Source organism: Phocoena phocoena, chromosome 16 (genome assembly GCF_963924675.1).
Source record: "Phocoena phocoena chromosome 16, mPhoPho1.1, whole genome shotgun sequence".
NCBI classification, from domain to species: Eukaryota; Metazoa; Chordata; class Mammalia; order Artiodactyla; family Phocoenidae; genus Phocoena; species Phocoena phocoena.
This window is the reverse complement of record NC_089234.1, coordinates 5,578,010-5,600,605: the sequence shown is the minus strand read 5'-3', so window position 1 is coordinate 5,600,605 and position 22,596 is coordinate 5,578,010. Positions and strand designations below refer to the sequence as shown.

General features: G+C 42.9%; 1 protein-coding gene across 2 annotated transcripts in view; it reads right to left on the bottom strand.

The window, feature by feature from the left end:
* Positions 1 to 22,596, bottom strand: part of C16H10orf90 (chromosome 16 C10orf90 homolog) — a 231,691-nt gene that overhangs the window by 191,654 nt on the left and 17,441 nt on the right. For both annotated transcript variants that reach the window (XM_065894516.1, XM_065894518.1), the window contains exon 2: positions 14,216 to 14,288. In XM_065894516.1, coding sequence (XP_065750588.1) covers positions 14,216 to 14,288 — 73 coding nt within the window. The remainder of the gene's footprint in view (positions 1 to 14,215; positions 14,289 to 22,596) is intronic.

Here is a 22,596-nt window from a genome sequence, read left to right as displayed (position 1 = left end):
ACATCCATTTATGATCAAAACTCTCCAGAAAGTGGGCATAGAGGGAACATACCTCAACATTATAAAGGCCATATATGACAAACCCACAGCTAACATCATACTCAACAGTGAAAAACTGAAAGCATTTCCTCTAAGATCAGGAAAAAACAAGGATGCCCACTCTTGCCACTTTTATTCAACATAGTATTGGAAGTCCTAGCCACAGCAGTAAGAGAAGAAAAAGAAATAAAAGGTATCCAAATTGGAAAAGAAGAAGTGAAACTGTCACTGTTCGCAGATGACATGATACTATACATAGAAAATCCTAAAAATGCCACCAGAAAACTACTAGAGCTAATCAGTGAATTCGGTAAATTCACAGGATACGAAATTAATACACAGAAGTCTGTTGCATGTCTATACACTAACAATGAACAATCAGAAAGAAAAATTAAGGAAATAATCCCATTTATCATCGCATCAGAAAGAATAAAATACCTACGAATGAACCTACCTAAGGAGGCAAAAGACCTGTACTTTGAAAACTATAAGATGCTGATGATGAAAGAAACTAAGAACTTTCTTTATTCTAAGAGCAACGGAAAGGAATGGAAAGATTTTTAAGTGGGGAGCAACGTGGCCTCAACAGCTCATTCTATCTATAGGTGGAGACTAGGCAGAAAGCATGGACTAGTGCAGGAGTCCAACCAACACGGCAGCAGGGACGGAGAGAAGAGGGTGGATCCCAGAGATGATTAGGAGGTAAATCACAAGAATGTAGTCAGGGATTGGATGTGGGAGTGTGAGAGACACAGAAAGACTCCTTGGGTTCCAGCTTGGCCGACCAGATGGATGGTGGTACCATCTCTGAAATGGGACAGCAATCTTGAGCTTAGAGAGACTGCACAGTGGATGAAAGGCTCATACCCTCTGGGGAGAAATGAATTGAAACTCATTCCCCCTTTCTAAGAATAGGACACAGTGGCCCTCAGGGACTGTCCCTGTCATGTCCACCCCATCATCCGACTTCCTCAGATCTGGATGAGGTGGTTTTGCTCCTCAGTACACAGGAGGCGGTAACTAAGTGTCCATGCCTCTGAGGGGAAGCAGTTAAATCCGCCTGGATGCAGTTCTTTCTGACACAAAGCTACACAACTGGGTAATCTTCAGCTGAGCTCTTCGTTTAGTACATTATTTCACCAATTATTTTAAAAATTAGATTATGCACCAGGTGATGGGCAAAGATGAAGCTAGAGGCAGAAACTCGTATAGGGGGAAAAATTGCTTATTGCACTATTTATTGGTGATTGCAGCAAAACTGAGGGTCAAGACCCAGGCAGCCTCTAAGCAGAATTCAGGAGAGGATGTGAGCAGAACGGTTATTCATCAGAGGACAAACAGGAACCATCACATGTCCCTGTGACAAAAGCAACTTGGTCTATTTTCTTTCCAATAATGTCCTATACAAGTTGGCATAACTAACCCAAACATGTCTCTTTATGTCTTGCTCAGAAAGCAGGAATAAATGTCCTTTCTTCTCTGGGGACCAGGAGCTGGGCTGCTTTTTCCCACCTCCCTCTTGCAGAACAGGGTGGAGGCTGGGTGGATAAAGCAGAAAGGAGACGCTCAGTGGAAGGTTGTCCCTCTCAACAAAGGAAGCTGAGTCAGAGGACAGGTACCTGTCATACAAAGCCCTTGAAAGAATCTTGGAAAAATCCAAAGACGAGGACATCCCTGGTGGAGCAGTGGTTAAGAATCTGCCCGCCAGTGCGGGGAACATGGGTTCAAGCCCTGGTCCGGGAAGATTCCACATGCCGCAGAGCAACTTAGCCTGTGCACCACAACAGCTGAGCCTGCACTCTAGAGCCCGTGAGCCACAACTACTGAGCCCGTGTGCCACAACTACTGAAGCGCACGCACCTAGAGCCTGTGCTCCGCAACAAGAGAAGCCACCAAAATGAGAAGCCCACACACCACAACAAAAAAGTTCCCGCTCGATGCAACTAGAGAAAATCCCACGTGCAGCAACAAAGACCCAATGCAGCCAAAAATAAATTAATTAAAAAAAAAAAATCCAGGACTTCCCTGGTGGCGCAGTGGTTGCGAGTCTGCCTGCCGATGCAGGGGACACGGGTTCGTGCCCCGGTCCGGGAAGATCCCACATGCTGCGGAGCAGCTGGGCCCGTGAGCCATGGCCACTGAGCCTGCGCGTCCGGAGCCTGTGCTCCGCAACGGGAGAGGCCACAACAGTGAGAGGCCCGCGTACCACAAAAAAAAAAAAAAGAAAATCCAAAGACAAATGCTTTCCCTGTCAGGGTCTCAGCGGCCGTCACAGGATCCAATTCCCGGCCTGCTCTGTGGGCTTCCTGGGAGGGGCAGGTCGGATCCCTGGATGCAGTAGGCTCCACGTCAATCCTTCATACTAATAATGCCATTCAATCTAGTGGACAACTGGCCCAAGTTCATGGGCCAGTCCCTGAACTTGGGATCATGGAGATGAGTGGGACAAGGTCCTTGCTCTCCGAGCCCACAGTCTTTAAGGGGAAAAAATGGACAAATCTACAAAGGAAACAAGAAAACACTGGAAGAACTGATTGCTGAAAAAACAAAATGCTCTTGGGAGACTAGGGGTGGGGCAGGTTGATTCAGGGAATTAATCTGAAAAAGGAAGGATTTTCTCAACAGAAATACATAGAAGTCAGTTTCAGGAGAGTCTCACCATGGCCAAGGAGAGACATAAGCAAGTGTTGAGCACCGGTGCTGCAAGGCTATCCAACTGGAGAAAAATCTAGAAGAATGGACTATAGACAGAGGGCGAAGGGAATGCTGGGCCAAGGAGTTTATACTTTGCTCTCTGAGGACTGATGTGATTTCTGACCAAAGAAATTGTTTTGATTAAAGACACTCTTAAAATATAATAATAATGGGCTTCCCTGGTGGCACAGTGGTTAAGAACCCGCCTGCCAATGCAGGGGACACGGGTTCGAGCCCTGGCCTGGGAAGATCCCACATGCCGTGGAGCAACTAAGCCTGTGCGCCACAACTACTGAGCCTGCGCTTTAGAGCCCGCGAGCCACAACTAGTGAGCCTGCGTGCCGCAACTACTGAAGCCCACGTGCCTAGAGCCCGTGTGCTCCGCAACAAGAGAAGCCACCGCAATGAGAAACCCACGCACCACACTGAATAGTAGCCCCTGCTCGCCACAACTAGAGAAAGCCTACGCGCAGCAACGAAGACCCAAGACAGCCAAAAGTAAATATGTTAATTAACTAATAATAATAATTTTTTTAAAAAGACACTCTGGGGCTTCCCTGGTGGCGCAGTGGTTGAGAGTCTGCCTGCTAATGCGGGAGACACGGGTTCGAGCCCTGGTCTGGGAGGATCCCACATGCCGTGGAGCAACGGGGCCCGTGAGCCACAACTACTGAGCCTGCGCGTCTGGAGCCTGTGCTCCGCAACAAGAGAGGCCGCGACAGTGAGAGGCCCGCGCACCGCGATGAAGAGCGGCCCCCGCTTGCCACAACTAGAGAAAGCCCTCGCACAGAAACGAAGACCCAACAGAGCCAAAAAAACTAAAAAAATAAGTAAATAAATAATATTTAAAAAAAAAAAAAGACACTCTGAAACATTGCTCAAGAGAGGAATCCTCCCCATGGGCAGGGAGGAATCTATAATAAGGCAGATAAGTACAGTGTGATCAAAACAGCTCTGTACAGGGCCTCCCTGGTGGCGCAGTGGTTGAGAGCCCACCTGCCGATGCAGGGGACGTAGGTTCGCGCCCTGGTCCGGGAAGATCCCACATGCTGCGGAGCAGCTGGGCCCATGAGCCATGGCCACTGAGCCTGCGCGTCTGGAGCCTGTGCTTGGCAACGGGAGAGGCCACAGCAGTGAGAGGCCCACGTACCGCCAAAAAAAAAAAAAAAAACAGCTCTGTATAAAAAGTATCCACATCGTTCTGCTCCAACAATTAGAGCCTTAATTTAAAAAACAGTTTTTTCAGGGAAAACAAACAGATAAATTTGGTGTCCCTCAAGTAGACTTATTTATGAAACAGAAACAGATTCACAGACATAGAAAACAAACTTATGGTTACCAGAGGGGTAAAGGGGATGGGGGAGGGATAAATTAAGAGTTTGGGATTAACAGATACACATTACTATGTATAAAATAGACAACCAACAAGGACCTACTGTAGAGCACAGGGAACTCTACTCAATACCTTGTAATAACCTATGATGGAAGAGAATATAAAAAAAGAGTATATATATTTATATATATGTATAACTGAATCACTTTACTGTACACCTGAAACTAAGGCAACATTGTAAATCAACTATAGTTCAATTTAAATAAATAAATAAATAAAAATTTGGTGTCCCTTCTATACCTCATTCATAGAGAAACTGCATTACAAATAACTTCCAGAAGAGAAAAGAAACACAATTCACATCAGATCCAGGGTGGTTTTTAAGGTATAATAGAACAACCCTTCCTCAAAGCGTGGTCAACGGTCCATGTTTTATTGGGGCAACTGACTGTCTGACTCTATGAAATAAAATTGGAACTATGATTATGACAGAAGCAAATCACTGTCCTTACAAAAGCTGGTATAAAGGCACAATTATCCTCAAGTTTTAAGTGGAAATATAATCACTTCATCCCACTCATCAATCAAAGACCCACCCTTGAAAAATTGCCATTTGTAAAGGTCAGGCTTAATTGATCAGGAGGGAGAAAATTTCATGCTATCCCACCTTCTTCTTTACCTAAGTGAATTACTAATTGAAACAGTGACCTTCGTCAATCCCCTTTACATACATTTCCTGTAAGTGATTTCCCCAGAAATGGCTTAAATGTGCACCTGATTCTCCCAATCCTTTCTAAATCATTAGAGCAAGCAGTCTCATAGGCAGACAGGTAGCATGGTGATGGGGAAACTGTAAACGGAATCGTTTTATAACACGGAGAATGGAAATTTGAAAGAGACTTCCTACCTCTCACTGATTTTGAAAACAGATGTAAGTCTGGGAAGAAATAGTCATCCTAAAGGGCAGACAGCAGAAGCAAGAAGAACGACAACCCTGCAGCCTGTGGAACAAAAACCACATTCACAGAAAGACAGACAAGATGAATAGGCGGAGGGCTACGTACCAGATGAAGGAACAAGATAAAACCCCAGAAAAACAACTAAATGAAATGGAGGTTGGCAATCTTACAAAAAAAGAATTCAGAACAATGATAGTGAAGATGATCCAGGACCTTGGAAAAAGAATGGAGGCAAAGACAGAGAAGATGCAAGAAATGTTTAACAAAGACCTAGAAGAATTAAAGAACAAACAAACAGAGATGAGCAACACAATAACTGAAATGAAAAATACACTAGAAGCAATCAATAGCAGTATAACTGAGGCAGAAGAACTTATGATAAGTGACCTGGAAGACAGAATGGTGGAATTCACTGCTGTGGAACAGAATTAAGAAAAAAGAATGAAAAGAAATGAAGACACCCTAAAAGATCTCTGGGACAACATAAAACAGAACAACATTTGCATCACAGGGGTCCCAGAAGGAGAACAGAGAAAGGACCCAAGAAAATATTTGAAGAGATTATAGTCAAAAACTTCCATAACATGGGAAAGGAAATAGCCACCCAAGTCCAGGAAGCGCAGAGTCCCATACAGGATAAACCCAAGGAGAAACACGCTGAGACACATAGTAATCAAATTGGCAAAAATTATGACAATGAAAAACTATTTAAAGCAGCAAGGGAAAAACAAAAAATAACATACAAGGGAACTCCCATAAGGTTAACAGCTGATTTCTCAGCAGAAACTCTACAGGCCAGAAAGGAGTGGCATGATGTACTTAAAGTGATGAAAGGGAAAAAACGTACAACCAAGATTACTCTACCCAGCAAGGATCTCAATCAGATTCAATGGAAAAATCAAAAGCCTTACAGACAAGCAAAAGCTAAGAGAATTCAGCACCACCAAACCAGCTCTATAGCAAATGCTAAAGGAACTTCTCTAAGTGGGAAACACAAGAGAAGAAAAGGACCTACAAAAACAAACCCAAAACAATTAAGAAACTGGTCATAGGAACATGCACATCAATAATTACCTTAAACGTGAACCGATTAAATGCTCCAACCAAAAGACACAGGCTTCCTAAATGGATACAAAAACAAGACCCATATATATGCTGTCTACAAGAGACCCACTTCAGACCTAGGGATACATACAAACTGAAAGTGAGGGGATGGAAAAAGATATTCCAGGCAAATGGAAATCAAAAGAAAGCTGGAGTATTAATACTCATATCAGATAAAATAGACTTTAAAATAAAGAATGTTACAAGAGACAAGGAAGGACACTACGTAATGATCAAGGCATCAATGCAAGAAGAAGATACAATTATAAATATATATGCACCCAACATAGCAGCACCTCAATATATAAGGCAACTGCTAACAGCTCAAAAAGAGGAAATCGACAGTAACACAATAATGGGGGGACTTTAACACCTCACTTACACCAATGGACATATCATCCAAACAGAAAATTAATAAGGAAACACAAACTTTAAATGACACAACAGACCAGATAGATTTAACTGATATTTATAGGACACTCCATCCAAAAAGAGCAGACTACACTTTCTTCTCAAGTGCGCATGGAACATTCTCCAGGATAGATCACATCTTAGGTCACAAATCAAGTCTCAGTAAATTTAAGAAAATTGAAAGCATGTCAAGCATCTTTTCTGACCACAACACTATGAGATTAGAAATCAATTACAGGGAAAAAAACGTAAAAAACACAAACACATGGAGGCTAAATAATACGTTACTAAATAACCAAGAGATCACTGAAGAAATCAAAGAGGAAATCAAAAAATACCTAGAGACAAATGACAATGAAAACAAGACGATCCAAAACCTATGGGATGCAGCAAAAGCATTTCTAAGAGGGAAGTTTATAGCCATACAAGCCTATCTCAAGAAACAAGAAAAATCTCAAATAAACAATCTAACCTTACACCTAAAGGAACTAGAAAAAGAAGGACAAACAAAACCCAAAGTTAGCAGAAGGAAAGAAATCATAAAGATCAGCGCAGAAATAAATGAAATAGAAACAAAGAAAACAATAGCAAAGACCAATAAAACGAGATGCTGGTTCTTTGAGAAGATAAACAAAGCTGATAAACGATTAGTCAGACTCATCAAGAAAAAGAGGGAGAGGACTCAAATCAATAAAATTAGAAATGAAAATGGAGAAGTTACAACACACACCGCAGAAATACAAAACATCCTAAGAGACTACTACAAGCAATATATGCCAATAAAGTGGACAACCTGGAAGAAATGGACAGATTCTTAGAAAGATATAACCTTCCAAGACAGAACCAGGAAGAAATAGAAAATATGAACAGACCAATCACAAGTAATGAAATTGAAACTGTGATTAAAAACCTTCCAACAAACAAAAGTCCAGGACCAGATGGCTTCACAGGTAAATTCTATCAAACATTTAGAAAAGAGCTAACACCCATCCTTCTCAGACTCTTCCAAAATATTGCAGAGAAAACTCCCAAACTCATTCTATGAGGCCACCATCACCCTGATACCAAAACCAGACAAAGAGACTACAAAAAAAAAAAAATTACAGACCAATATTACTGATGAATATAGATGCAAAAATCCTCAACAAAATACTAGCAAACAGAATCCAACAACACATTAAAAGGATCATACACCATGATCAAGTGGGATTTATCCCAGGGATGCAAGGATTCTTCAATATACATAAATCAATCAATGTGATATACCATATTAACAAACTGAAGAATGAAAACCAAATGATCATCTCAATAGATGCAGAAAAAGCTTTCAACAAAATTCAACACCCACTTATGATAACAACTCTCCAGAATGTGGGCATAGAGGGAACCTACCTCAACATAATAAAGGCCATATACGACAACCCACAGCAAACATCATTCTCAATGGTGAAAAACTGAAAGCATTGCCTCTAAGATCAGGAACAAGACAAGGATTTCCTCTCTCATCATTATTATTCAACATAGCTATGGAAGTCCTAGCCACGGCAGTCAGAGAAGAAAAAGAAATAAAAGGAATCCAAACTGGAAAAGAAGAAGTAAAACTGTTACTGTTTGCAGATGGCATGATACTATACATAGAGAATCCTAAAGATGCCACCAGAAAACTACGAGAGCTAATCAATGAGTCTGGTAAAGTTGCAGCATACAAAATTAATGCACAGAAATCTCTTGCATTCCTATATACTAATGATGAAAAGTCTGAAAGAGAAATTAAGGAAACACTCCCATTTACCATTGCAACAAAATGAATAAAATACCTAGGAATAAACCTACCAAGGGAGACAAAAGACCTGTATGCAGAAATCTATAAGACACTGATGAAAGAAATTAAAGATGGTACCAACAGATGGAGAGATATACCATGTTCTTGGATTGGAAGAATCAATATTGTGAAAATGATTATACTACCCAAAGCAATCTACAGATTCAGTGCAATCCCTATCAAATTACCAATGGCATTTTTTTACAGAACTAGAACAAAGAATCTTAAAATTTGTATGGAGACACAAAAGACCCCAAATAGCCAAAGCAGTCTTGAGGGAAAAAAACGGAGCTGGAGGAATCAGACTCCCTGTCTTCAGACTATACTATGAAGCTACAGTAATCAAGACAGTATGGTACTGGCACAAAAACAGAAATACAGATCAATGGAACAGGATAGAAAGCCCAGAGATAAACCCACGCACCTATGGTCAACTAATCTATGACAAAGGAGGCAAGGATATACAATGGAGAAAAGACAGTCTCTTCAATAAGTGGTGCTGGGAAAACTGGACAGCTACATATAAAAGAATGAAATTAGAACACTCCCTAACACCATACACAAAAATAAACTCAAAATGGATTTGAGACCTAAATATAAGACCGGGCACTGTAAAACTCTTAGAGGAAAACATAGGAAGAACACTCTTTGACATAAATCACAGCAAGATCTTTTTTGATCCACCTCCTAGAGTAATGGAAATAAAAACAAAAATAAACAAATGGGACCTAATGAAACTTCAAAGCTTTTGCACAGCAAAGGAAACCATAAACAAGATGAAAAGACAACCCTCAGAATGGGAGAAAATATTTGCAAATGAAGCAACTGACAAAGGATTAATCTCCAAAATATACAAGCAGCTCATGCAGCTCAATATCAAAAAAACAAACACCCAATCCAAAAATGGGCAGAAGACCTAAATAGACATTTCTCCAAAGAAGACATACAGATTGCCAACAAGCACATGAAAGAATGCTCAACATCACTGATCATTAGAGAAATGCAAATCAAAACTACAATGAGGTATCACCTCACACCAGTTAGAACGGGCATCATCAGAAAATCTACAAACAACAAATGCTGGAGAGGGTGTGGAGAGAAGGGAACCTTCTTGCACTGTTGGTAGGAATGTAAATTGATACAGCCACTATGGAGAACAGTATGGAGGTTCCCTAAAAAACTAAAAATAGAATTACCATATGACCCAGCAATTCCACTACTGGACATATACCCAGAGAAAACCATAATTCAAAAAGACACATGCACCTTGATGTTCATTGCAGCGCTATTTACAATAGCCAGGTCATGGAAGCAACCTAAATGCCCATTGACAGACGAATGGATAAAGAAGATGTGGCACATATATACAATGGAATATTACTCAGCCATAAAAGGGAACGAAATTGGGTCATTTGTAGAGATGTGGATGCATGTAGAGACTGTCATACAGAATGAAGTAAGTCAGAAAGAGAAAAACAAATATCGTATATTAACGCATATATGTGGAACCTAGAAAATGGTACAGATGAACCGGTTTGCAGAGCAGAAATCGAGACACAGAAGTAGAGAAAAAAAATGTATGGACACCAAGTGGGGAAAGTGGCAGGGGGGGAATAAATAAATAAATGAATGATAAACATTAAAAAAAAATAGTCATCCTTCCTACAGTTTTTTCTCCCTTAGTGTTAGGAGCCTATTAATCATAGTAAACTGAAATTTTACCCTGGCCAGGAGGTTTCAAAGGTCTGGACAAGAGGACAACTTTACCATAAGAAATCAAGTCTCTGCCCTTCCCAGTTCTGGAATTTCCAGTGACCGAGGCACTGAATAGTTGCATTGGGCAAATGAAGGAAACAAAAATGAAAATGCAGAGCTGACGTTCACTTCAGATTCCCTGCATGAGCACTCGGAACTCCAACTGGACCAAATACCTCCGATGTAGCTTCTGTAACAGAGACTGCCACCCACATCACTGAGTTTTAGAGCCGCCCCCGGACACGGGTGAAGCCTAAACCACCGTTGTCTGAGACCTGAGGAAGTGGAGAGACTTTTCCAAAAATAAAGGACAAATTGAGGGCAAGGTCAACACTGGCACCGGACCTCAAGTTACAGCTCTTCCCACCCCACGCCCGTGGGTACCTTAGGCTTTGTAGCCCACTCTCTTCCCACTTCACACACTGGCTCCTGCACTCATCTCACCTGTTCTCCTCGTTGCTCACAACACCCACCTGTAAAGGATGCCCACATCGAGATCGATAACCCTGACCTTTCCCTGGATCTCGACAACAAATTTCCAGCTGCTTCACAGACATCCAGGACAGATGGTCTCTCAGATGCAGAGCACCCAAACCCCACAAATTCAGGATGCCCCCAGCAGCACCAGCCCTTGAATCCCGAATTTCCTTCCCCATGGATGGTAGCACTATTCGCCCAGAAACATCTTTAACTCCTCCCTTATGCAACCGCTTGTAAATAATTTTGCCGTTTCCCAGTGCTCCAACGGTCCCAGCATCCCCTGCCCCTGCCCTGGCCTAAACCCTATGTCATCGCCTTCCTAGAATATCACAATACAGTTGTCTTCCTAGAACACAGATCAGACCACATATTCCAGCAACTTAAAAATATTTAATGGGTCTCTTTGCCTACTCAGTACAGATTAAAAATTAAAAAAAGGTTATTCATTTCAGCCCAACACAATAGAAAAGCTTTCTAACAATCGCAGCTGTGTGAGCAAGTGATGAGCTACCTTCAGATAGAGTGCGTCCCCTGGCCTTGGGGCTACTGTGCGGTCGGCCTCCTCTGCAGAGGCTTCCCCACTCCTGCGAGGGCAGGAGCTGGAGGGGTTTCAGATGTTGGGCATCAGGAAGAAACTGGACAAAACGACCTCCATGGCCCCTCTCAAACTTGAGATTCCATGGGCCTACTTATGCCTTTGGGACATCAGCTTGGCCTGTGGACTCCTTCTGGGAGAACTGCCCTGTTAGCCAGGCACCCATAAGGTTGGATGCCCAGAAGCCAGGTTTCTAACTTCTGACCTTGCCTCCTAACCCGGGATGACTGACTCAGGAGGGAGCCTGAGAAGGTTAACTGAAAGACATGGGCTGCAAGAGTCAGGCACAGATCCTGGTACCGCGGCTCTAAGTGAAGGGCCACGCTCTTGCTACTGGGCCCCACGGAGCCCCCTTGGTTCCTGTACTTTGTGCAACCCGGTGGCCTGTTCTCCTACAAAGTTCACTGGTTTCCTTACAACCGTTTTTCTTTTGTCGTCAATAGTGTGTTTCTGGTCCTTGCAACCCCAAGCCTGACCTAAAACTCTGCTCTCTGGGTTTCCCAAAGCTCAGGGGGCTGAGAGAGATCTCATTCTTGCACTGAGCCCTTCTCAGGAGTGTGGGTACAGGAAGTCTAATTCCTGAACCAAACTTCCTTGTTCTTTCCTGAGGGAGCAAGTTGGACCATAGAGAGTTCAAAGGACACAGGTGACAGCTCAGGCCAGTTTTCATAGAAGAGGTGTGACAGGTCTCCCTCCTGGACCAAACTTTAGTCAGACTCCTCTGAGCCCTCTTCCTGACCAGGCTTCGTCTAGGCCTGCTGCCTTGGCCTGTCAGGCCCGAGAATCCCACTGAGTCCAGTTTTATTCAAATCCTGCTAAGCTGGTTTCACAAGAATCTCCCTGACCTGTGATATCTAATCAGGTTCTTCTCGGTAACTCTCCGTCCGCTGCGTCGTTCACTCCCCCCATCAGCAGTAGGTCCCCAGATGCCTGCCGTACTCAGAGCTGAGCTCGGTGCTGCACTGGAACCTCTCCCCTACTGCAGCAGCTCAAATAAAACCTGTCTTGCAGCTTTCAACCAGTGTCCAGGGCAATTTCCCTTTAACAGGTGGGAATGACCTTGTAGGAAGATGCGGAGGCCATAAATGTCTCGTCGAGGAGTCAGCCCCCCACGGAAGCATGGTGCCCACACACACACCGACTCCAACAGAGACCATTCTTGACCTGAGTCAGTCTCCTCTGAGAACTCTTTTTGACAAGGCCACGCTCTTGGGGTCTGTCCTTGGCCCATTTAGCCCGATTTTAGCAAGGATCCTGCTGGGTCAGTTTACAGGAAATCCCCCGTCCTTGATATCTGATCAAATTCCTCATCCCCCACCTGTCAAGTCACTTTAGCCAAAACTCCCCTTACCCCTGATGTTTCCTCTTAGAAATCTTCCATCCACTGACCCCTTCCCTGCTCCTTGGCTATAAACTCCCATTTTTCCTTGTATTTGGAGTTGAGTCCAATCTCTCTCCCCTCCCGTAAGACCCCACTGCTGCAGTCCCTCTGAACAAAATCTGCCTTACCCTCTCTAACAAGTGTCGTGAAAGATTCTTTAGCAACTCCTTGCCTTCAGCCTGAATACCCAAGTTTTAAGACTGCCTCAAAAGTGTTCGTCCCGAATGAGAACTTTGAAAATATAGATAGATCTAAAAGGAAAGAAAGAAATCCAGGGGATATGTGTCTTCCCGCTCACCCAGGGTTGCTTGGACACATTCCCTGCAGCCTGGACCTTTAACCTCTGGTCTCAGGGCCAGCCTGTGCTTGTTTCTAGGTCATTAAACTGCTAACTACCACGTAAGCAGGCATCCCTGTCGGAAGAGCTGGAGGAGGCCCGTCTTAGCTGACCTAGCCCTCAGGGAAAGAAGACAGACACATCCGCATGAGGTCACCTGGGCCTGACTGTTCTCCCAGGCACCTCCGAGTGCCCCAAGGAAACGTGGCATTCTTCCCAATGTCCCCAAACTCCCCGTGGAGTGCCGGTGGCCAGTGTGCTTCCTGAGCCGGCTGCCCACACTACCAGAAACTTCCATCTGTGGATTCATATTCTTACTACAAGCAATTTCTGGGCTAGGTTTTTAAAGGATCCACACTGAAAAGCGGCCACTACTAAAGAATAAGCTTATAAAACATGCTGTGGTGGCTCCACAAAGGATTAACTAGGAAAGCTCCTTTCAGATAATATTTTTGTCTTGAGTTGACTGTGTCAGTTAAGGAAAGGATTTCAGATCCCTGATACCTTTGATATAGGCAGGCAGGTGGTGAGGGGTAATGAAAAGAGAGGCTACAAATGTGTGTGTGTGTGTGTGTGTGTGTGTGTGTAATCACATACACACACTCATTGATACCAACGCATCAGTCACATTTACAAACTTAAATTCAAATGGAGATTAAAAAATTGAATTTGCTATGTGAAAAAATTCTTTCAGAATTTTTGCTACAGTCTCTGAATAGAAATATTCTATTAACCCAGCAATCTTATTACAAGACCGTCAGAAATCTGACCTACACCCATATGATTTCTCTCATGAAAGGGGGTAAAAAAGCTTAGCTTCATGCCATTTACGTTAACAAACTTAACAAAGTTAGGGACTGGAACCGTTTCACCTAGCGTTTCTACAGTTGAGCGCCTATGAATTGAAGCTTCGTAAAAAGTGATTTATGAACGCACAGATACCGTGCCTATATTTCAATTGCACTGGCTCCAGCTCTGAGAAGATTCCACATTTGTCCCTGCTCCACGCTGGCCTAACCCCTGTGTGCTCGGCGATCTGGGGTAATCTTGGCTTCTGCAGGCATTACCTAAGGCAACCGATATTTCTTCTGCGTTGTTTGTTTTTTCAGAGACTACCAGCCTAAAGGCCTGTGTGTTTGGAAATTCAAATCAGCTTCAAATCTTGTCGGAGTCACTGAGCTCTCATTTCACGTTTGGGGGAAGACTAGTCTCCAAAGCACATTTTCACTGTTAATAAAAATAAAGGAGAGAGAGACTAATAAAGGCTTTGAAGGAGTGCCACCCGGTCAACGATGAGTTCTTTACCTGCATTTGAAAGACCCTCATTTCTTTCCCAGGCAGAGCGATCTTTGGGGGATGAGAAAAGCCGACTGTGGATCTGGAAGATAAATAGAAACCTTCCCAGTTTTATATTCTTATTTGCCAGATATATAATCTTCAGTAATGTGTGTTACTGGCTTTAAAAAAAAATCAAGCAATGTCCCTAGAATCTCTCCTCTCTCCCGAGAAAGGACGGCAGATTGTAATGAATATACTTATTTCCACTTCTCCTGTGTTAACTCTGCCAGTGAACAAAAGGTGGTTATCTTTTCCCTTTTTTTTTTTTTTTTTCTGCTTGTGGCTTTTCTGGGTATTGAAGAAAAGTATTATTATTTTTATAGAAGTCTAGTTGATTTACAATATCGTGTGAGTTTCAGGTACACAGCGCAGTGATTCAGCTATATGTGTGCACGCGTGTGTGTGCGTGTGTGTGCGCATGCGTGCGTGTGTATGTGTGTATATATACACACACACACACATCTATCCTTTTTCAGATTCTTTTCCCTTATAGGTTATCACAAAATACTGAGTAGAGTTCCCTGTGCTCTACAGCAGGTCCTTGCTGGTTATCTATTTTATATGCAGTAGTGTGTATGTGTTAATCCCAACCTCCTCATTCACCCCTCCCCGCCCTTCCCCCTTTGGTAAGCATAAGTTTGTTTTCTATGTCTGTGAGTCTCTTTCTGTTTTGTGAATAAGTTCATTTGTAAAGGGTCTCTTTCTGATGATTGCTCAATGCACAAGAAGGAAGCAGGGAGGGAGAAAAACTAATCAGTGAACATGGATTTTGCCATGAATTTTGCTAGTAGATCAAAGAACCACATCTCATATTTCTTTTCTCTCCCAGCAAAGTGCCGAATGGGTGTTGAGCTAAAATTGGACATTCGATAAATATCGATAAATTGATTGATCATGAGCCGTCAAATTTCAAAAATTAACCTTCAAGGTCCAGTGAAAATCAGATTAATGTATACAAAAGTGTTCTGCTGTCTGCAAGCACGATCAGGATACTGACTTTCTCTGCCAGACAACAAAGGTTTATAAATTTATTCTAAAAGCAGCTCGCTGTGGGTGAGTCTTTCGGTTCTGATTTATCAACTTCTAATCAGACTCCAGAGAACCCATTCCTCATGGGGTCTCCCTGCATGCCCATCCTCCCTCTGAACATCCCATGACCTTTCCCCAAAGCTGAAGAATAACTCTTCGGACGCCCTAGTAGTAATCTTATCCTGATTTGAAGAGGCTACACAGTCATGGAGCCAGAGCCGGCCTCTAATTCTGAACCCCGGTAAACTGCTTAGTCCCGGGGGGAGTTAAGCTTTTCGTTGCTCACGTCTCGTTTTTGGCCCCTTCACATCCCCAGCATCTGGGCAACCAGTTTGGGGATAGCAGAGAGGAAGCTGCAAGCAAACAATTCTTCTGTTCCAAGCAGGAGCCTGGCCTCTGAGACCTCACAGTGAAAGAAGAAGAATGGGGCAGGACCCAGACTGCGGCTGGGCTGAGATGGGGAGAATTAAAGAGTTATATAGCATTTTCTGCCACTTTTCAGGCTCCTCCCCCCTGGGCCTAACTCAGCCACTGCCAATCGGTAATATGATTATTAATTACGATAAGCATAAGAAGAACTGCTGACAGTTATCAAGATTTCGTACGGGCCAGTGCTGTGCTCTGTGCTTTCCATACATCATCTCATTGAATTCTCACAACCGTTAGAAACACATGCTGCTCTCAGCCCTGCTATGGCAGCTGAGAAAGTCAAAGCTAAGGTCCCCCACTGGGTACCTGGTGACACAGGCAGGATTCAGACCAGGCTTGTCAAACCCAAGCACCTGAGCTTTTAGCCAGCATGTCCCAAATACTGTTACTATCATAATTCGAAAAGACACATGCGCCCCAGTGTTCACAGCAACACTATTTACAACAGCCAAGATGTGGAAGCAATCTAAGTGTCCACTGACTGGAAGAATGGATCAAGAAGATGTGGTACATGTACACAATGGAATATTACTCAGCCGTAAAAAAGAATGAAATAATGCCATTTGCAGCAACATGGATGGACCTAGTGATTATCATACTAAGTGAAGTCAGACAGAAAAAGACAAGTACCATTGATATCACTTATATGTGGAATCTAAAAAAATGATACAAATTAACTTATTTACAAAACAGACATAGACTCACAGACTTAGAGAACAAACTTATGGTTACCAAAGGGGGAAAGGGGGGGAATAAATTAGGAGTTTGGGATTAACATATACACACTACTATACATAAAATAGATAACCAACAAGGACCTAATGTATAGCACAGGGAACTATACTCAGTATCTTGTAATAACCTACAATGGAAGAGAATCTGAAAAAGAACACACACACACACACATATATATACACACACACACACAACTGAATCACTTTGCTGCATACCTGAAACTAACACAACGTTGCAAATCAAATATATTTCAATAACATTTTTTTAAAAGAAAAAAATTAAAATTGTTATTTTTACTAAGTGTTATCGTTTGGCTATTTGACTGTACCTGGCTGTGCTTATATAGCTATCACACTTACATATGTCATTTTCTCAGACTTAGCATAGACATGTCATAAGAAACACACATGAAAACATTTCTGGAAGGAAACAAAAGTGCAACACAGTAGACATTAGGATGGAAAGTAATTTAAATCCTAAATTTAGCAGAAGAAGTGAGTTCTCTCTCTGCTGCTTCAGACAGAATCAGTCCCCTGTTCTGGAAGCTATCTGCGGAGGAAGGGGTGCAGGGAGACTCCGGTCCAGCAGAGATTTTAAGCTTCCTCTCTCCAGGGTCGTTGTCTTGATGGCTCTTTTAAGAAAGAGTTTTCTGTGTATTTTTTAAAGTAACTCCATCAAGCCTCACAAGTCGGGTGACGTGGGACCTGACTCAGAATCAGGTCTGCCCAGCAATTCCCCTGTGTATCATGCAACGTTGATAGAGAGCCCAGCCCCAGAACGTGTGAAGTTACAAGCACTGAAGTTTACTGGTTCCAACCGAGGACAATTTTTCTCTCTCTCGGGTCCCAGTGACTGGCAGTAGATAACAAGCTGACTCAGCCCCGCAGCCCTCTATAAATGCCTGGCTTCTCCAAAGCCTGGAACCATCTGGTACAGGTTCTGGGTATTACAGAAACCCAGAATTCCCAACAACAGGGCGATTCAGGAACCTCAGACATCATCTGACCCCGGATCTCAGTCCACCGGTGACGTCCTGGAGACACGTGGCTTTGGCTCTACTTTCTGTGGGTTGCTAACTGAAATCCCTTCATGCAGAAGACAATACTTTCCATTGCCCTTAGGACAGAGCATCAGAAGAGCCCTGTGTAGTCTGCCCCCGCTGATCTCTGTGCATCACTGGGCACCCCTCTCCTGGCCACATGAGCTGTGTGAGCTTCCCTCATCCCCTTGAATCGAATTCTCCCCCCACCATAGGGCCTTTGCACCTGCTGTTTCATCTGCACAGCGTGTTCTTTCCCTGGTCCTCCTCTGACCCCGCTCACATGACCTGCTCGTGTGTCCCTCCATACACCACTCTCAAAACTCGGTTTCTGATTTATAAGCTCTTACAGGAGCACTTTTTCCCTTCAGAGCACTCACTTGTAAGCACGCATTGACTTGTGTGAATCTACGACTGATGTCTGCTTCTCCCCTAGACTCTAACCCCTCTGAGAATAAAGTTATGTCTGCCTCACTTGCCAATGTATCCTGGCTCCTAATAGGGCTAGATGCACAGTAGGCTTTCAATAAATATTTGTTTTAAAAAGGATGGAAGGATTAACCAAGCAATTAATTAACAAAAGCAAAGCTTCCTCCCCAAGTTAAGTTGCACAAGGGCCTTTAGAATCCACTATCCCATCTCCTCGGAGACCATCAAGGGTCCCCCCCTCCTCTCCGTCTTCAACCTTGCCTTCGTCAATGTTTCTAACCGTGTCCAAACCTTTCTTTTCTATTTTATTTTTTTAATTGAAGTATAGTTGATTTACAAGGTTGTGTTACTTTCAGGTGTACAGCAAAGTGATTCAGTTATACGTGTGTGTGTAGGTATGTGTGTGTATATATACTCTCTCATCGTATTCTTTTGCATTATGGTTTATTACAGGATATTGGATATAGTTCCCTGTGCTCCACAGTAGGGCCTTGTTCTTTATCTCTTTTATGTACAGTAGTGTGTATCTGTGAATCCCAAACTCCTAATTTATCCCTCCCCCACTCCTTTCCCCTTTGGTGACCGTAAGTTCATTTTCTATGTCTGTGAGTCTGTTTCTGTTTTGTAAATGAGTTCATTTGAATCATATTTCAGATGCCACCAAAATCTTTCTTAGCTTAAAAACGAAACCAAAAGAATCCCTCCACAAACACACAGTGCCTTCCACCTTTCACCTTCCCACTGGCCCCAACCCTTGTTGGCCACTCTCTGTCCCTCTGCCTCGTTAAAAAGGATGGAAGGATTAACCAGGCCTCCGTTTAGCACAGCCTCGACTGAGCCACTCTGACCTAGGACACGGAAATTCTTCTCGCTATTCTCGCTGTGCTCTCCTGGCCCCACCCACCAACCGGCTCCAGTGGATGTGCTGTACCAACAGCACCGGTGGGTTTCGTTCCCTAAATATCTCCGCATTGCATCTCCGCCTCCTTCTCCCCACGGCTTCCATGGAGGGCCTCAGAATTCCTGCCAAGACCACACATTCCAGCAGCCTCCTCCCTCCACAGCATCACCAGTCATGTTTCTATAAAGCAAATCTGACTGTGTCCCTCCCCAGCTTAAAACCCTTGGATTTCTAACTAATTCAAAATATAGTTAAGTGGGGGTGGGAGAGGGATAAATTAGGAGTTTGGGATTAACAGATACACACTACTATATGTAAAATAGAAAACCAACAAGGACCTACTGTACAGCACAGGCAACTATACTCAATATCTTATAATAACCTATAATGGAAGAGAATACAAAAAAAGAATATATATACTTTTGTGTATGTATAACCGAGTCACTTTGCTGTACACCTGAAACTAACACAACATTGTAACTCAACTATATTTCAATAAAAATTTTAAAATATGTATATAAAGTTAAAGTCATATGCACAAAAGACATTTCTGCAGAGTCTGATTCATTATGACACAACACTGGAAGTGTCCAAAATACCCTACAGCAGGGACTGGCTCTGTAGGTCAGAGCACATGTGTTACTGCGTCCATTAACATGAAAACAATGCCCATAACCCACCCTAGAGTCTCCACATCTGCACATCTGTGGACGTAACAACGTACCACGGCAGCCTTGAACGCTACGCTGGTGTGGATATTATTTCCTAAGTGACAGGGAAGCTCTGGTGATCTCCGAACGAGGCAAGTCAGTGCCTTATGTTCAGTTATGTGTTAAAGCTTAGTCCTGTGTACACATTAGATTACAGCCTTGTCTCTGGAGCCTTGACTCATGAGCTGAAATTAGCTGCTGCCTGTGTAAGATGCAACGTTTTGCAACTCTATTTTACAAAGCCTAACATGGGATATGTTTACTTTTTAAATTTTAATTCTCTTTATTGTGGTTAAATATACTTCACATAAAATTTAGCACCGTAACCATTTTTCAGTGTATGGTTCACTGGTGTTAAATACATTCACATGATTATACAACCATCACCAACATCCATCTCCATAATTCTTTTAATCTTGTAAAGCTGAAACTCTATAGCCATTAAACAATAGCTCTCCCTTCCCCACTCCCCAGCCTGTGGCAACCACCATTCTACTTTCTCTGTGATTCTGACTAGTCTAAGTACCTCACACAAGTGGAATCATACAGTATTTGTCTTTTGGTAACTTGTTATCTCACTTACCGTAATGTCCTCAAGGTTCATCCACGTTGTACCCTATGTCAGAATTTCCTTTTTTTAATTAATTTTTATTGGAGTCTAGTTGATTTACAATGTCGTGTTAGTTTCTGCTGTACAGCAAAGTGAATCAGTTATACATATACATATATCCACTCTTGTTTATAGATTCTTTTCCCATATAGGTCATTACAGAGTATTGAGTAGAGTTCCCTGTGCTACACAGTAGGTTCTTGTTAGTTATCTGTTTTATATATAGTAATGTGTATATGTCAATCCCTATCTCCACATTTTGCTTATTCAGTCATCTGTCTACAGACACACTTAAGTTGCTTCCATGTTTTAACCTATTGTGAATAATGCTGTACAAATATCTCTTTGAGATCTTGCTTTCAGTATTTTTGGATATGTACCCAGGAGTGGAATTGCTGACTCATACGACAATTCTATTAATTTTTTGAGGAACCAACATACTGTTATTCGCAGAGGCTGTACCATTTGCATTCCCACCAACCGTGCACAAGTGTTCTGTTTCCCACCTCCTCACCAACACTTGTTATATTCTAGGGTGGTTTTTTTTCCTAGTAACCATTCTAATAGGTGTGGGGTAGTTATCTCATTGTAGTTTTCATTTGCATTTTTCCTAACTATCAGTGATGCTGAGCATCGTTTCATGTGCTTATTGGCCATTTGTATTTCTTCTTCGGAGAAAGGTTTATTCAAGTCCTTTGCCCATTTTCGAATTGACTTGTTTATTTGTTCTTGAGTTTTAGGAGTTTTCTACATATTCTGGATATTATTCTCTTATCAGACATACGACTCGCAAATATTTTCTCTCATTCTGCGGGGTGCCCTTTTACTCTGCTGATATCGCCTTTTGATGCACAAAATTTTAAACTCTTTATAAAACCCAATTTGCCTATTTTTCTCTTTTGTTGCCTGCGCTTTTTGAGTCATGTCCAAGAAATCATTGCCAAATCCCACGTCTTGAAGGTTTTACCCTACATTTTCTTCTAAGAGTTTTGTAGCTTTAGGTCTTTGATCCATTTTGAGTTTCTTTGTTGTTGTTGTTGTTGTTTGTGGTACGCGGGCCTCTCACTGTTGTGGCCTCTCCCGTTGCGGAGCACAGGCTCCGGATGCGCAGGCTCAGCGGCCATGGCTCACGGGCCCAGCCGCTCCGCGGCATGTGGGATCTTCCCGGACCGGGGCACGAACCCGCATCCCCTGCATCGGCAGGCGGACTCTCAACCACTGCGCCACCAGGGAAGCCCTTGAGTTAATTTTTGTACATGGTGTCAGATAAGGATCCAACAAGAGTGATTATTAAGTGACTCCTCATTCAGCCCATTCAAGACTTTATCTCCCTTAGGTCTCTGACACGTGTTACTTAGTGAACAGCAACGGTAATTTACCAAAGCCACACAACAGGAGGAAAGATTCAAGATCTCTTTGCCACATGTGTTCCCAGAGGCTGCTGAGCCTGGGCCTGCTTCAAGCCTGTGGCCACACCAGGAGTTACAGCACTGAGGGCTCATCGCATGCCAGGCAATTACCTCATTGAATCCTAAGACAGCCCAGGGAGAGAAATATAATTATTATTTCCATTTTACAGAGGTGGAAATTAAGGCACAGAAAGGGTAAGTAAACTGCCCAAAGTCACACACACCTAGTAAGAAAGTGAAGAAGCCCAGACTGGAACCCAGGCAATTAGGATGACTCCTGGGAAGTAAAACCTATGACTAGGATGAAGCACATTAAAAGAATCGTGATACCCAACAAGCATAAGAAACGCTCCAGTTTGCCAAGTTCTTTATTATACATCCCCTCATTTGGATTCTCCAAAGTCCCTGAGAGGTGGCCAAGAAAACACAGGGGTTTTTTATGCAAAGAAAACAAGACCCACAGAGGGTAAGAGACATAAATGCCCAAGAACAATACACCAGTAGCTCTGGCACCTACACCAGCCCTCCTGAGCCTGGTCTGGGGTTCTTCCACATCACCTTACCACCTGCCTCCTTACAGAGTGCAACCTACCAGCAGAAATTCTGGAGTCAAACATGACACCAGCTAGGATATTGATCACATTGACAAGTTGAGCTATGAACTCCATCAGGAGCCAGAAGCTGATTTGAACACTGTGGGTACAATAATACTGGAACCTTCCATTTGTATAAGACTAAATACTCTACAACTTCCACATTTTCTCACTCGGTCCTCCCAAGTCCTGCCATAACAGCTGTGCTCTAATGAGCAAATGTCTTATTGTCTTTTGCTGGATTTTTTGTTTACTGACTCTCCCGTCAAGACATCTGAGTACTCGCTATGGACCCATAATCCCTTATGCACAATTCTAAACTTCATGAAGCTCTGAAATATGAGAGTTTTTCTCTCTGAGTTTGTAGAAAACTAATCTGACAGCAAAACCTTACCTGAACTAACCTGGGGCTATTTATAACATTAATTTATTCCATTTAATGTGAATATTCATACATTTCATTG